Source organism: Motacilla alba, chromosome 1A (genome assembly GCF_015832195.1).
Source record: "Motacilla alba alba isolate MOTALB_02 chromosome 1A, Motacilla_alba_V1.0_pri, whole genome shotgun sequence".
Taxonomy (NCBI): Eukaryota; Metazoa; Chordata; class Aves; order Passeriformes; family Motacillidae; genus Motacilla; species Motacilla alba.
The window spans coordinates 56184691-56201858 of NC_052031.1; the positions used below are offsets into that span (position 1 = coordinate 56184691).

General features: G+C 40.2%; 1 protein-coding gene across 1 annotated transcript; it reads left to right on the top strand.

Moving 5' to 3' along the window:
• Positions 1 to 4196: 4196 nt before the first annotated feature.
• Positions 4197 to 13827, top strand: LOC119708465 (sulfotransferase 6B1-like). Its single transcript, XM_038154929.1, has 7 exons — positions 4197 to 4321; positions 5741 to 5906; positions 6714 to 6898; positions 7954 to 8080; positions 10268 to 10362; positions 11376 to 11562; positions 13709 to 13827. Exons 2-7 carry the CDS (start codon positions 5762 to 5764, stop codon positions 13825 to 13827), a joined length of 858 nt encoding a protein of 285 aa, XP_038010857.1. The 5' UTR covers positions 4197 to 4321; positions 5741 to 5761.
• The last annotated feature ends 3341 nt before the right edge of the window (positions 13828 to 17168 follow it).

The following is a 17168-nucleotide window of genomic DNA, read 5'->3' on the forward strand; positions in this document are numbered from 1 at the left end:
TTGGAAAAATCTCTTTTCTAAATTAGCAGTGAGACACAGAGTATAACTGACAATAATTAGCTACCAGAAAGGGAATGGCCCAAGTGACTTCCTTGTCCTTTAGAATGAAGACTTCAAACATGACTAGATGGAAAATACAGCTCTGTGCAACAGGCTGTTAATGTCAGGTGCAACTGGATGAAATTACACTGTATTTTAGAGTTGTGGTTCCATTCCAGGGGCTATGGAGCCATTTGTACCTTTTACTGTAAACCAAAATGCTATCTCCAATGATGGGAGGAGTTATGAGCTGTGCTCCATCCCAGGAAAAGGGCTGGACACCTGTACAACATCTGTTTGAAAGCTTCCTTTAGAACCATAAAAAGCTGGGTTTTTTTTTTTTTCACCCTGTCCAATATTAAGACTAAAATACTTTGTGGCAGAGAATCCTGATTTGTTCTTGCCTTGTTCTGAGCTACATCCCAACTCTGCCAGAGAGGACAAGTGTGCAGTAGGAATTCTCTTTCCTGTTTAAGACATCTATGCCTAAAGAGTTCACGCAACACAAGAATGTATAAAAAAACCCCCAACTTATAACAAGAGAGAAGAAATATAAACTTTGCAGAATATTACCCAGTCACTGAATGACACAAAGGCAGAGAATTGACAGGAAATTTGTGTTTCACTTATCCAGTCTGGATCTGGCCTGAGTTTTGATTGCTGTTCCCATCACAAATCACAGAAAGCTATTATAAATACCAGCCAAATAACTTCCCTTTGGACTTTGGAATTAATTTGTCAGTCCAGGAGTGACTAACAGTTTTGGGCAAGATCGAGCTGTACTGGTGCTGGCCAGGAAAAAGTCAACTTTCTTCCCAGTGCTTCCCAGCTCTTCTCGATCACCTCCTGATTTTCGTGTAGCATTTTACAGCTCATGTCTAATAACTTGGGACTGAGAGACCTTAAAGAACCTTGAAATCAGGGATAATGTTAAGATGTAGCTGTGTCCAGCTGGATCCTGAATTTAAAGGCAGTGTGTGGACCATCAGGATAGCATTTGCTATCAGACCTTTTTGTGGTGTGCAGTGATGGTCCACGTGGTGTAGATCTCTGAAAAACACACACATCAAAAGGCTTTTCTTTCTGAATTTTTTCTGGCTCCCCATAGAATACTTTAGCCTATTATTGCATATGTTCTTCAAAATATTTCTATCCAGTTACACTGACAAATCAGAAGAAGTTGAAACCATTTCAAGTCACCAGTGAAGTTCCTAGAGCCATTTGAAGTGCTTCTGCACCAGCAATTACAGGGTGACTCATTAGTTTTTGTAATTCATTCCTATGCCAATTGGCCAACAAAAATAAGCAGAAAATTATTCAGGCCTCCATGGTCTGTACTCTCTCCCTGGATTCCCAGGAATGCCCCTAGGCAACCCCACCCTGACAGACGAGGGAGAGGGCTTACCTGGTTTAGCTCCCCTGCATGCACACAGCATCATCATTTTTTGGACCCGTGTAGGTTAAAATCCTCATTTGATTTCCTTTTCTGCCCTCTTGTCCCCCTGCCTCCCCTTCATGTCCTCATTCTGTGTGTGTTCACGCCCTGGAGGTGTGCTCATGTGCAGCTGCAGGGCAGGAGCTGGGAAGATAGCTCTGAGCTCAGAAGGGGCACTGACCTGCCCCCCTCTGTCAGGGCAGGGCTCTGCTGGCAGCAGTGGCACTGTTGTGATTAGCTCTACTTAGCTGTATCAGCTGTGCATGAGGCATGAAATGTCTACAGGCAATGATTTGTGCTAAGAGGGATGGAGGGAGGTCAGGGAACTTTATCATCTACCATGTTGTAAACACTACCCGGCACACAGGGCTGACTTCCTCCAGAGCATTGACTAAGCACAGGCACAGCTGCCTCAGACAGCAGTGCCTGTGGAGTCAGAGACTTCTGAAATCAGAGTTGTCAACTCATAGCTCTTGATTAGGGCTGAGATACAGGTTAATGAGGGGAGGCTTCTCTGAGAGCACTCAGGGAAGGGAAGCTCTACCAGGAAGAGAACTGCTGTTAGGAGTTGGAAGTTGTACAGGGATCCAGTACAGCCCATTCCAGTAAAGCAGCCTTGGCTAAGTCACACACCCTGATAGCTGAGACCAGCTCAGAGTACACTAAGACAGAGTCTTGATGTGTTGTGGGCAGCCCTACACCCATCCTGCAACTGAGTTTCATTAGAACTACTCAGAAGCTCAGGATGAGGTTCCTAAATTCTCAGCATCCAGACACCGAGGTGCCCTAACTTCCCAAACACTCTGAACACTCGTGCTGCAGCCAACATTTTGCAGGCTGTCTCTATTAAATAGCCATAAACTTAGACAAGACGCTTCATTTGTAACATTAAAATAAATAGGGATTTCACTGAAACCCTTCAAGGGAAATACTAGTCCCAGCTGCATCAGGTGAAGTTAAATCTTTTGTAATTTAGGGACATGTGGGCTCATCAGACCTGGAGCAATGATGAACTGGAGGCATTTCAGTTCTTGGCCACATCAGTTTTACCATTCATTCATTACCACAACACTGAAATATTTCACAGCTTTAGGACATTTCAAAAAAAGGAGGAACCTGATGCTTGAGAGTGCTAGCTAAAACCACTCAGAACCCTGTGAATGTACACCCAAATTTTCACCTGTGCAAACAACATGTGGCTTTGCCTGCATATTTCCAATATATCACAATATCTTTTTAGTACGTGCTGCCTGAGAGGGGTTTGGAGGGGAACAGACTGGCCTCAGCTGAGAAATCTTCAGCTGAAGGAGATGTACATGGTACTGCCTTTTATCAAGCAGAGAAGAGGATGGGGAGTCTGAATTGGAACTTGCAGGGCAGAGGCAGGAACAGAACAGTCAAAATTTGAAAGTCATTAAAAAAGAAAATTCTCACCCGACAAGGATATAGATGGGAGAAGATAAGTCAGACATGGAGACAGGAGGAGCTGGACTGAAGCAGTGTCCAGCTGCCCAGCTACATTTGTCTTAAATCATGAAGAATCCCCAAAATCCAAGTTTGGCACTGCTCCCCAGAAAGAAAATCACTGTGAAACCTGCTGGTAACATGTGCACTACATCAGTATGGACAGCAGAGACCTGAACAAGGAGAACTTGGCACTGGGAAAAGCTCCTCAGAGCCTGATGCAGAGATCAGGCAATAGGTACTACAGTCCTGGTGTGTCTATATATACATGTTCACATATATATATACATACACACACACACATACACACACTCACACACACACACACATATATACATTGATAAAGAAGAAAATCAAACTTGGATGGAGGATTTGGCACAGTCTTCTTTAAAGCTGTGCTCTCTTTGTATAATGTAGCTATAATGTATTTTATGGCAATGTAGTTAGCATGGTTTTAATAATAGCTTTTTCCTGCAAGGTGCCAAATATTCTCTTGTTCCTTAAGTTGCTGCAATTCAGGATACTGTTCCTTTGCAGGGATAGGCCTTATTTTCCAAATATAGGCAGCATTTGGGGAGGAAAAAATTCAGTTTCATTTCCCCTGGATTGCCATTACACACACTTAAAAGATAAGCTACTACAAAAAGCAACCGAAATGAGCTAAAAGAACTGGAATTTTCCTGGCTACTGTATTGCTTCTGTTTTACACCTTAGCAGTTTCTGTTGTGAATGATTAATTCAGGTCCAAGTAGTTAGATGAGGCAAATGCGCTGATTCAAAACTTAGCAGGAATGCGGGAAGAAATGAAAGAGAATAAGCATTGTAAATATGCAAAACATTTTTACAATGAGATTACTTCTGCCAGGTCAAGGCAGTAAAGTTTTACTAGCTTGTGCTACGTGCCTGTAACTGGAATGATGACTCGCAAAATCAACCTTGGAAATCTCTCTCTCTGCATATTCAGATTAATATGCACATTCAGAATAACACAGGAACAGGGTTTTTTTTTGCCTTTGGACATAGTTTGTATACCTGAAGTAACCAAAGTGAAATCTGCTGACAGAGATAGATTTTTGAGTATTCACACCTTAAGGTATGAAGCAGTGGCTTAGGTGTTCAGCCTGGGGGCAGGAAGAAAATGTTGAGCTCCTCTGGGAGATTCCCTAATTCCTACCTGAGCACCTATGTCCAAGTGTTTCTTGTACCCCCACTGACTCCGTGGAAAGATTCCTCATCACCTCTTGTCCTTTGCAACAGGGAACGTCTTTCCAGAGTGTATTTTCCATGATTTTCCCACCTGGCCCTGCAGGAGTGGAATTCAGAGTTTACTGATGGCACAGGTCATGTTTTGCAGGTGATAAATGTTTAAGGACAACTTTACAGGTGAGAAGATCACTTCTCTTTTAGGTTGAGAAAGGAAAGGGGTGGTGGGGGGAATCAACTTTACATTGCTGGCTTTTGTGGAGATTGGATTAGAAATAAGCAAGCACAGAAGCTGGTAAGTGTCCTTACTTCTTGTAAGGCTGAGCAATCCTGGCTGCTCAGGTGTTTATTGGAAGGATATGTCTATTTATTAACTTCTCACCAGGGCTCGTGGGAGTACATCTGGGAATCAGCTCCTCTGACCAAACCCAAGTTGTTATTTATGATAAAAAAAGAACATTGGTAAAGCTGGAAAATTCCCGGAGCATTGCTTAATGTTAAACCAAGATTTCCAAGGAGGTTTTTGAATTGAAGATATTGAAGGGCCTTGGCTGAATATATTGGAGGAATCTTTCAATACAAATAGTGAAGCCACTGGATTTTTGAAGAAAAGAATGTAAAAAAAGAGTAAATTAATTTGTGGCCATTGAAAGGAAAATTGAAAATACGAAACATTCTAAAATGTTTTAGTTCATAACTGAACTATTTATTTTACTGTGATACATTCACATTGCTTAAGGTCACATTAAACAAAAGTGAAGTTTTCTGTTTGAAAAATATTAATGATAATTTCCACAGATTGAAATGAAAAAAACAAACCCAAACATTTGAAAACAGATAATTAATGGAGAAATGGCTCTTTCCTGAAAGTGGCTTTTGTATTGATAAATCTGCATATTCTGTGAAAAGATTTAAAAATCTTCAACCCCTTCTAGTCACAAAACACATTAAAAGCAACGTTAAATATCTATATAATACACCTATTTATATATCTGTTTTCATTTTGGGATTTTTGTTGCTTATACTCTCCTTATGGAGACATATAACATCTTAAAAAATGATCGTGCTTCACAAGATTCAAGCACTTTGAATCAATTTGCACTTTTGAAATTTCAAACTGTTGTATAATTGATAAAATGAAACAAACAAAAAAACTTAATTCACATAAAATAAGACATTGTTTCTCTAATAATCAACATTGGTTTAAGATGCAGTTTTTTCCTTGGAAGGTAAGAATATTTTCCAACAAAATATAACTTACAGAATAATCCTATTAAGCATATTTTAATGTAATATTAATTGTCATTATTTTTCACAATTACATTTTGACCATTACCTCATTTCTTTATCTGGAGAGCCAATAAATGACAAATGGGGTGCCTTTGGCATGACTCAGCATTTTGGTTATTTATTAAGTTAGCTCTAATATTTCAGTTGCCTTTTTCAACTACCTGAAAAAAAATCAATATCTGATAGGGCATTGCAGCAAAGTATATAAGCATGAGGTTTGTGCTGCTCAGTCTCAGTTTGTCACTTCCAGCCACCTGACTAAGAAGTGACATTTAAATCTTGCTCCTGTTCCTGTTATCTGATTTGCAGGAACCCAAGACTTAAGCAACCATGTCCAGCTCTGGTGAGGCAGAGCTGCTACACACATTTAAGGGAATTCCCTTTACCACCAGGTCTTCTCCAGAGCTTTTAAAATCCTTGGATACTTTTGATGCTAGAGAAGATGATGTCCTTTTGGTTTCCTATCCCAAATCTGGTAAGTTCTAGTTTTCAATGTTAATGGCAAGAAGTCTTCATTTTGTGTTTCATGTTCTCTGCTTAAACTAGTTGGGAAATGTCTGTATGAAAGAATAGGAAGGGATGTTTAAGTATGTGAATGTATTATTCTGTCAGTAAATGTTTATATTACAAGAAATATGGGTCATTTCCCAACATTTTGATTCCGTAATTGAAAACAATCTCAGGTGTTTTCATGTTGGAAAACAAATATATATTTCTTACCTGTAAGCAAAATCTGTTCTTGAAAGATTTTCTTGAGGACTTTATACATTCAATTATGAGCAAGTCAAGAATTGTATGAAATTATTTGTGTGCCTCTTGGCTGTAGATTTATTAATTTCTTATCCTCTCTCCACCCACCTCTCTTGGACAGAGGAGCACACACCCAGGGGGAGCTCAATCGATACTTTCAGAAATATACCGACTCAAGTTATTGTAAGGAAAAAAAACCCAAACAGTTTATTCTAAAATAAATTATAAAAACAATATAGCTACCTCTCAGCTGACAGCAGTTTGTCTAATGGGATGGTTTTGGTACCAATATTAACGCTTCCCTCAGAGCTACATTGTAATTCAGATATAGCCCTAATTTTTTTCAGTGTTTATATATTTGGAGCCAATGGGATTATTTAGTCATGTAAAGTTTCTTGAATCTGTAGGATTAAAAATATAACTTGTTCACTAGCAAGGTGTTTCCGTATAAAAAAAATGCATGTTTCACAGTAATAAATATTCATCCTTTTTTTATTGTTTGTTTTATTTACTTCAAATTCCTCTTCTGTAGGCACTCACTGGCTTGCAGGAGTTATAACAAAGCTTTACAATACTCAAGTCACTATAACATCTCCCATTGAATTTGGAGACATTTCCCAACTGGAGGAGCTGAATAAACTCTCATCAAAAAGAATCATCCCAACACACTTAGACTACAACATGTTGCCTCCAAATTTTAAGAATAAGAAATGCAAGGTAAGACAAAAATGATATCAAAGCAGTAAAATATGTAGAAAGACTACTAGGAATCTATTTTTTCCCATTGATCCTTAATAATTTTTGAATGATTCACAGTTTTTAGAAGTGTTTTCCTGTGAATTTTTGAGACACAGCTGACCACCAGTTGAAGGCAGCAGGAAGAGAGACTTGGACTGGGGACTGAGTTCTGCTCCTCCCCCACTGTTCCTATGGCATGAGTTTTGCACCAGGCACCACACAAAATAGGACATCAACATCTTTTGATCAGAAGTCTCTCATTAGTAATTGGTGTGTTCTCATGACCTCATTTCCTACTCTCCTAGAAAATCTTGGCTACTTACAGGCTCCTCTGGGATTAAAGGTACTCTGACCTCCTGCAGGAGCTTTCTGAAGAGCCCATAAAGGTATTGGGCAAACAGAGGAGAAATGAGATGAGGGAGGCAGATTCAGAGCACAGTTTTGAGTTCATAGAATCACAGAATCACCTGGATTGGAAGAGACCTTAAAGATCATCTTGTTCCAACCCCCATGCAATGGGCAGGGATACCTACTAAACCAGTTCCTCCCATGCTAATATGTGAGATAGAAAAAATAAGCTCTGGGTCTCAGATTTTATACTCAAAGTCAAAAATTTCAGGATCACTCAGATCCAGACTTTTGGGACAAAGCTGATTTGAATGAAAGCCCAAAAATAAAATTTACATTTTGCAGCTGTCCTTTGAATGTTAATTAGTAAATGCTTTCATATGTGATATATATGAGATAATATTCTGACTCAAGGTTAAAGTTAACACAGGCTCTTTCATAAAACATAAACATTACCCAGCCAGGGCAAACACACCTCTGTCCACATGGAATTGTTTACTAATCACTATGGACTCCTTACTAAGAAGAGATTTCTAATTTAATGGCATGGTCACCAATGGGGGAATCCTAAAAGAAAGGATTTTGACTCTGCAAACTGCCTATAGCAATGCTCTATTTACACACAGAGCTCCTCTAAAATAAAGGGAGGATATTATCATTAATAACTACATTTTCTTCATTTACAGATGATCTACATCAGCAGAAATCCAAAAGACACTGCAGTTTCCATGTTTCATTACTACAGAGAAAACCCAAACCTTCCCACTGTAGACAGCTGGACTGCTTTCTTTGACCTGTTCTTAAAAGGCAATGGTAAGGTTAAATGTTTTCTCTTTGCAGTTCAGTGAGTTTGTTATGCACAGAAAGACTTAAGAAATTTGAACTGTGTGAAAACTCCTTATTCATGTGGGGTTGGTGGGGATAAATAATGCCAAGCTAAACAAGAGCAAATAATAGGATGCTCTCTTCAGCCCTGCAAGAAGTCATTCTGAGAAGCAGCTGCATCATTCCAGCACAGCTCTTTTCAGCTTTTTGCTGCTTTTTGCTGCCCTGGGCAAGCAGGGCTGTGGCTGGTGACAGAGCATGTGAGGGGACTGTCACCAGGCTGCAGGGACAGCTGTGACTGCAGGTCTGATGTCTTCTCCAGGGTGGGAGACAGCCCTGGGCAGCCCAACAAAGGAGACTGGACATGTTCCTAAAGCCCTTCTGTACACACGCTCCCTGATGTGCTGTCTCAGAAATGGGGTCCGAAGACCAAGGACAAGAGGGAGATTTTTTAGGAGTGGTGGGATGGCAGCTGGCAGCAGGACCTTGTTCACGTTGTCCACTCCCATATTTAGTGTTTTATTACTCCTTTGAGGACATGTGTCACCAAAGTGATGATAACAGGAATAATGATTGATCACCTTGAAAACTCCAAAAGAAAAGTGCTGCTGCAGTCATCACGGACTCATATCAGAGCTCCAGGGGTCAATTTGTTTACTGCCTCCTCCAGGCTTTGGCTTAGATCTAGTGTTCTGAGTCCAGAGCAGCCCTAAGGCACATGCTTCAGTGCTTTGCAGGATCTTGGCTTGTTTGGTATAAACTCTGAATGTACAATAGGAAAAAAAAGGAAAGAGGATTCTATTCAAGGCCAGGCTGGATGGGGCTCTGAGCAACCTGCTCTGGTGGAAGGTGTCTCTGCCCATGGTAGGGGAGTTGGAACTAAATGATTTTTAAGGTCCCTTCCATTCTGAAGCATTCTGTGCTTCAATGATTAAATTTTAAAAGCATTTCCTATTTCCCCATAAATTATTAGCTGCCTTCTATTTTCTGGGTGCTTATGTGTGGCATAAATAGAAAACTATGTTGGTCAAAGAGAAATTTAGGTAAGAGGTGATGTGGAGGGAAAGGTGGTAATTTTTGCTCCTAGTGGAAACATTTCAAGGTTGTGCTGCTTGATCCAAATCCTGCAGTACTCTTGCAGAGTTAATATCAGTTCAAAACAAGGGTTAGGACACACAGGGACAACTGTAATGAATTCTCTGGAGTCTCCAAGTCTCTCCTGAAGCCACCAGGATTGTGCTATCACTGGCCACATCCCCAGAGTAGCTGGGCAGGGGAGCAGGGTTTAATTGTACACCATGGAGTACACATGCCTTGCTCTTAGAAACTGCCTTATGTGCTGGAGATGGCTCCAGACTGGAGCATTCGGCTTAATTGTAGCTATTAATTATAATTTATACTTAATTACAACTCACAGTTTGTGACCAAAACGATGCCCATTACAAGATTAGAATTTTCTGGTGGTGGTGGTTATAAAGCAAAGTCGCAGTTCTGGACAATGCTTGCTGAGCTTTCTCAGGCCTCTTCTCATTGCCCTGCAAGAGGTTTTCATCTTGCCTTTGAAATGGAGAGGTCAGAATTTTGGTTTTTAAAAGAAAGCTGAAATTTAGCTGTGTTCCCATGGTTCAGCAAATGGAGCATTCAGACAAAATAAACCAGCTACAAACCCTTCTATCTGTGTCACTGGCTGAATGAGGCATTTGCATGAGTTCTTTAAGTAATTCTTCTTCAGCATTTAAAAATTATTCAGATTCCCTTCTGCTGGGATGAAAGAGAGGTAATAACTGTGTGCTCCATTTGCCAGCCTGCTCATTTCATCTCCGCTGAGGTGGTCAAATCTCTGTGACCACAGACATTCAGTCAGTCATCTGTGAGATGTTCACGTCTTGTTAGACCGGTACATTTTACTTCATTATTGGCCTTTCCTTAGATCTGGAACCTGCATCCACTACAGAATCATATCTCAGAATAGTATCTGGTATGAAAACAAATTCCAACAAAAATGGAAACCTCTTTGGAAGTTACTTTTGTAAATTTGCATCACTTGACACAAAAAACTGCCTCTGTTTTAGAGGATTACAGATACAAATTATTCCCCTAAATGTGTGAGGTAGCATCAAAGTTATTTATGAATGAAGTGTTTCTGGATCTCTTTTACATGGGTTTTCCTTTCAGTTGTCTGTGGATCCTGGTTTGATCATTTCCTAAGCTGGGAAGAACATGAAGATGATAAAAATATCCTCTTTTTGTTCTATGAAGACATGAAGAAGGTAAATATGCTCTCTGCTCTTGGTGCAAAAGGCATTACTTGTAAATTAGCATCATTACAACATCAAAGAGGAAGTTATAAGGAAAAAGGAGAAAGAAGGAAAATGTGAATAAGTATCTTTGGGCATAGTTTTTATTTGCATGGAATTTAGCATTAACTAAATAATTCTGACTACACGAGTTATATAAATAAGAAATCTTGTGAGAGTTGCATTTCTTAGATGCAGGAATGGGACTCAGACAATTTTCTTCAGGCTCAGGCAGAGCTTTAAGTTCCCCTTTTTTTGTCCTACGGAAAGACCAACCAAGGACATGTATTGAGGATCACACATTAATTTGCTATTGTCTGACATTTCAGGTGAAATTTTCAAAAAGTGATGTACGACAACAGAACTACTCACATTTTGGACTTGTGTTCCCAATAAAAAAGAAAATTAGAGACTGGAGGTGTAGGGAAAAACATCACTGTTCTTAAAAAAGAAAAAGTAAAATATTAACATACCTTAGCTTTCAGAGAATGAATTTTTAGGTGAATAGAAAACATTTTTTAGTGGCTCCATGAAAATAGGTTTGTTCATTTTTGGGGGGAAAAAAATCAACTACTAGGAATATAAACAAACCATTTTGGATGGTGAGTCACTTGTTAGATCTCTAGATACAGCATATCCAATGAAATGATCTACTTGGAACTGGGCTTTGAGTATTCTTCTATTTCCAGGGAAATAATTCTGAGACACAGGAGAACATTTTAACTGAAGTGGGAGATAAAATTGACAATGTGACTGTGTGTGATATGACATACTCTGTATTTATTAATTTCTGTGAGTATGGCTAAGAGGGGAATCAGGTTTATTGTACCTGTCATCTGCACAATCCAATGACATATTTAGCTTTGCTTGAAAGCAAATAAATGTGTGACAAACTCATTATGTAATAAAAGGGATCATTTTCAAATCAGCTAAAAGTCTGATAATCAGTCCAGAAACATAAAAGCTGTATTTTTCTTATACCTCAGGATCTCCCTAAGGTTGTAAAGGAAATTACTCTGTTCCTGAGTTTAAATGTCAGTGACAATGATATCCAAGACATCTGCAAGAAGTCCTCGTTCTCAGAGATGAAGAATGACACAGAAAAGGAGAACAGCAATCCCAGTCACACCGTGTGTGCTCTGACATCCAACAGGAAGCTGATTTTCCGAAAAGGTAAATTCCTTTGCGCCTAACACAGGAGAAGCAGTGGGAATCCAGAGAAAGACTGCAGTGCAGGTCTTTCCTGGAGTCTTTGGGTCAGCCCGGGGAAGTGATGACAGGATTCTTCAATCTCAAGCCCTGTTAAAAATCACTTCCTAACTTCTCTGGCTGCAAATTCAGAGTTGCACTAGAGAAGCACAAAGAAGTGTGATCTATAGCCTGACTAATATTGCTCTTTGGGAGCTATTGAGCCAAAAAGAAAGGCTCACCCCGAAATACTCTTTATCTGTCTTTTTTTTTTAATCTAAAAGTTGACCACTTCAGTGTTTTACAACATGTCTCTCTGATATCACCTGCCAAGGTCACTTAGTTGACTAGAATAAGAAAGAGCCAGACACATTCCTTCTGAATGAGACTGCTCTTATCACCCCTTATCTTACTGAAATATTCCTGAAGAAGGAATATGCTGACAACAACAATAACAACAACAACAACGACAACAACAAAAGAACGGTCACAGGTAACTTCCAGACCTTGGAAAATTTTCCACAGTTCTTAGATCAGATGTGATTTTAAAATACCCTCAGGGGCTGTTTTCTTGCTCCTGGCATTTCAGAAGCTTCCACAGGTTTGGATAACAAGTCACTCAAACCTAATTTTTTTTTTTTTTCATTATTTTGATTTAGTTAGTTTTTGAACAACAATTGACAGTTTAAAACTAAGAGTTGTTTCAGTTAATAAAAAGAAAAATGTTACCTTCCGTTATTTCACAATGGTTTTATCAATCAGCAGAAACAAATGACAACATACAATCTGTCAATTAAAAAGAAACAAAAAAAGAGATGCATTTTTCTCAGTCAGTGAAGTTTGATAGATATGATGAAAATGTTGAAAAATCCCAACATTTTCACTTCCAAGTAGTTCCTATGCTAATCCCAGATGTTTAGCTAGTTTCAGCCAGTTTACAGAAGAGTTATATGTATATATTATGCTTTGGGCTCTCTTTTCCTGTCCTTTAGGACTTAATGCTATTTTAGTCAAAAAATTAGATGATTATTTTAGTCAGGTTTGGGATGCAGAGTCTTTAGAACATGCACGGGGGGGAAACTGTAAGCATTGTCTCATAAAAATGTATCAGTTTACAGAACAATTTCCTTTTTACTTGAACTGGGTAACAGTTGAAACACTTTTCTGAACACCATTGTCCATGGCCACCCAGAAGAACTGCCCACTTAAGAAGCTGGACATCTCATCCATAAAAATTCCTAGAGATTAGGAGCATGTGTAAGGGTGGAATTAATTTGTCAGGTCATTCTGGGCTCCTTTTCTAGGAATGTTTTTTTGTCAGTGGCTTTTGGGCTACCCCTCATTTAATAAGTTTAGATGGTGACTACAATTTCCTGTAAAGGTCTCTGCCCACCCAAACTGTTTTAGGAACTGTTTCTGTTCTATGAATTTTTAGACTATTTACAAGACCATCTAGTAGAGAGACTCTTTACAAGGGCCTGAGGTGACAGGACAAGGGGGAATGGCTTCACACTGACAGAGAGCAGGTTTAGATTGAATATAAGGGAGAAATTCCTCCCTGTGAGGGTGGGGAGGCCCTGGCACAGGTTGCCCAGAGATGCTGTGACTGCCCCTGGATCCCTGGCAGTGTCCAATGCCAGACTGGATGGGGCTCTGAGCAACCTGGGATAGTGGAAGGCATCCCTGCCCATAGCAGGGGGATGGAACAAGGTGATCTATAAGGTCCTTTCCAACCCAAACCATTCTGTGATTCTACAATTTCTTTTTCTGACTGTGAAAAAACCCAGGCAAAGACCTTTAACTACATTCAACTAAGGCATGTTCCCTCTGCCCAGATCACCAGGAGCTGTAATTCCACCTTGGAATGCTGCTGTTCTTCCTCCACCACTTGTGTTGCTGGCACTAATCAGCTCTGAGGATGAGGGTTCATCAACCTTCATGGATGATATCCAGATCTTTCCACCAGAGTCTCACCAGAACAATTATGATCCTGACCTACCACAGTGACTGTGTTAAAGAATATATTAATATCTGTGCCAACTGCAACATTAACAAAACCATGCTGTTTTAAAATAATTTTCTGCTCCACGTATTGCTCACTTCACTGTTCTTTCTGTTCCTGCTTTCCTAGGTGCTGTTGGTGATTGGAAGAACTACTTCACTCCAAAGCAGAATATTAGGTTTCAGGAGATATTTAATGAGAAAATGAAACTCAGCAAGATGGCAAACAGTTTCATCTATGAGTGCTGAGTCTCTGTGAAGAACAATATCCAGTTATCAACAAACATGTACAGATCACTTGGTGGGACGTTCTGAATGGGTGTTCCCATCAGCTTATAATGCTTCCAATAGGAAGGATTGTAAACATGGGTTCTTGAGAACAGGAAAGTTCGACACAGTGCCGGAGCTGAACTCACTTCTCAGAGGGCAGGTGTACATGGTTTCACACAGTCAGGTGTCAGACCTTGGTTTGAAAACCAAATCTACTTCATCATTTATTTATTTTCTTTGCTCCAAGGGGATATGAACAGACTTTGTAAACCTGAATAAGGAATTTTACCCAAGATAATATGAAGAGAAAAACAAAAAACAAACTTTCAAGAAACTGAATGTTTCTTGAAAGAAATCTAAAACCACATAAAAATCATAAGAAAATGACGAAAAATTTCATCTCAGACTTGTTCCTTCTGTGATACACCATGATTTGAAAGGGCCTATTTTATTGGACATTGCTATTGGTAATTAAGTGGAAAACTGCAGCATTTGAAGATCTGAAGTCTGACAAAAGTCTGTTTCCTTTATTTTCTTTTTTCCTTTTTTTTCTTTTATTTTCTAACAGTATATAGTTCTTTGATGTAACTTATTTCTGGATTAGGTACCAGAGAGTCTTTGTGTTTTAAATGCAGCTGATACAAATCCAAATAAATTTCAGCACCACATGTTGAGAAACCGTAAATGTGTTTATTTTCCATTTGATTTTCTTCCTGCAAAATTCCTGTTTCCAGTATTTTGATGAGAACTATTTTACTTCCCACTTCTTGAGCAACAAAATCAAACCACAACTCAGACACAGCTTAATCCAAACAGCAGTTACTTGTTTACTCTGCACTGATAAAACAGATTTTCCAAGAATCAGCTGTCTGTGTCCACATCCCAGGGAGTGTTCTACCCAACCACACAGTTCCAAGGCAGAGCACAGTTCCTGTGTGTAAGAGAAGCTCCTCTCCTGGGTGTGTTGCTTCTGAGGTACAGAAACAACCTTCTTTCATCAAAACTCATCTCCCTCCAGCCACACACTTCACACTTGCCAGGCAGCCATTTCATTTCATACCTTCTTTGTGCAAGCTGGCATCAACACCTACTGATTTTGCACCTGCACAAAGACACAGAAGTTATGGTGCTGAGGAGAGCGGGAGAAAAGCCTGTGTGCAGTCCTTTGCCATTTACCAATTCAACACAACCTGAGGGAGATGATGCCCTACTCTATACAAATAACTATTTGATGTGTTACTTTGCTCTAGTGACATTAAAATCACTCACTCTTCCCCCAAAATGCCACTGTTGCCCTCCTTTCAGGTATCGTTCTTCCACTATTAATAAGTGGCAAGAGATCAGCTAATGAAAATAATTTAACATTTTACTTAGAGACTTATTTTTTTCTGGCTGTTTGAGTAGGGGAAAAAAGCCAGAGTGTCCTTGGGGAAATGAGGTTTGCAAGTGAGTTTAGCTGCACTAAGACTGCTGTAAGCAGCGTTTGCACCACACATTTTATACACACACAAAAAGGATTGTTTCTATCAGCATCATACTCACAACGTAGAACTGTGTGTGAAGGGACAAGATGAGGACTTGCCTTGTTGATCAAAGTAAGCTTGGTAAACTACTTAACCTATCCATCAGCCAGGAAGGTAACAGTGTGCTGCTCAAAGTGCAGTTAGCTCCTTAGCTGCTTCAGGGGGATGAGGAATGAATCAGTTTACAGCATGGCCTACTGGCTAATTAAAGGATTTACATAGATTAAAATTAAAATTAAACAAAACAAAAAACAAACAAACAAACAAAAAGGTTCAGCAGGGCTTAATCAGAGCTAGGCCACGTGTCTCTGTGCTGTCCAAGCTCTGACACCAATGACAGCAGCCTGGCTGGAGTAGCCCGAGCACCCTTGCTGCTCAGCAGGGGCAGCAGTACAGAGGCACTGCAGGGCACTGGTCCAGTTTGCTCTCCACATTGCCATGCAGTGCCTGCAAGTTTACCCCAAAATCCCCTTAAAACCGCTTGACTTCCATAATAAATCACACATGTGCTTTGTTTGAACAAAGTGCTCCAAGTGCTGATATACTGATGTGGCAAGCTTAAGATCAGGGCATGTTTGTGAGTTATCAGAACTACTGCCCATAAAATCTGTTCAGACTCCAGGCGGAGATAAGTGTAGCTCCTTAAGGTCCTTGAAGAGGCAGCATTCAGAGAATGGAATCGATCCAAATGTGGATGATGATAAATATATTCAGGAAAACTTAAAGTTTATTAAGTGACATGAATGGGAGCGTTTTATATTTGTCTAAATCAGGTAAAGGGCCGTGAGGGGAATGAGGAGAAGCTGAGGCCACTTGGGTCTGTTCAGCTGGAGGAGACTGAAGGGAGACCTCGCTGCAGTTACAGCACCCTCGTAAGGGAAGAGGAGGGGCAGACCCTGATCTCTGCTCTGTGTGACCAGGGACAGGACCTGAGGGAATGGCTGGAGCTGTGTCAGGGGAGAGTCAGGTTGGATACCAGGGAAAGGTTCTTCCCAGGAGGGTACTGGGGCACTGAACAGGCTCCCCAGGGAACGGTCACGGCCCCAAGGCTGCCAGAGCGCCAGGAGTGTTTGGACAGCGCTCTCAGGGATGCACAGGGTGGGATTGTTGGGGGGTCTGTGTACGGCCAGGAGCTGGACTCCTGATCCTGAGGGGTCCCTTCTAACTCAGCTTATTCTGTGATTTTGAGGTACTTCATCCCATTTTCAAGCTTTTTAGACCAAGCTTTACCTGATGAGTAGAAACATTTCTGCTGGGCCTCACTGCTCAGAAGGATCAGTGAGTGAGTAGTGACCAATCCCACTCCCAATTTGAGTCTGAACTGCTGAGGACAAAGTGTTACCAGGGAAAAAAAAGGTGAGACAGTAAAAGCAAAATCCTACATGGATTACTACTACTGCACTAGCCATAAACAGGCTACTTGTACCTACTGCACTAGCCATAAACAGGCTACTGTACCTACTGTACTAGCCATAAACAGGTGTGCAACTATACCTTCAGTTAAAAGTTACACCTCTGGAGATACTATTTCCATGTTTAATAGAAGAGTAGCCATAACTAGTCCAGATATATTTCAATTTAGGCCAGAAACTTGTCTGCAAAGCATGTGAACAATCAGGAAAAATGTGGTATTTTCCAGAATGTCCTCCAAACCTCTGAGTACATTTAGGCCAAGAACTTTCACAGCAATTTACTGTATCTCTAACTACAGATAATAATGACCACTGATTCATCCAAGGTACCTGTACTCTTACATAATTCTGTGTGTACTTTTGCCCTATTTTCCTTAATTTTTGA

Coding starts and splice junctions, on each gene's coding strand:
- LOC119708465 (XM_038154929.1), top strand. CDS start 5,762: ATGTCCAGCTCTGGTGAGGCAGAGCTGCTACACACATTTAAGGGAATT. Junction 8,081..10,267: donor CCTGTTCTTAAAAGGCAATG/GTAAGGTTAAAT, acceptor TTTTCCTTTCAG/TTGTCTGTGGATCCTGGTTT. Junction 10,363..11,375: donor TCTATGAAGACATGAAGAAG/GTAAATATGCTC, acceptor CTTATACCTCAG/GATCTCCCTAAGGTTGTAAA.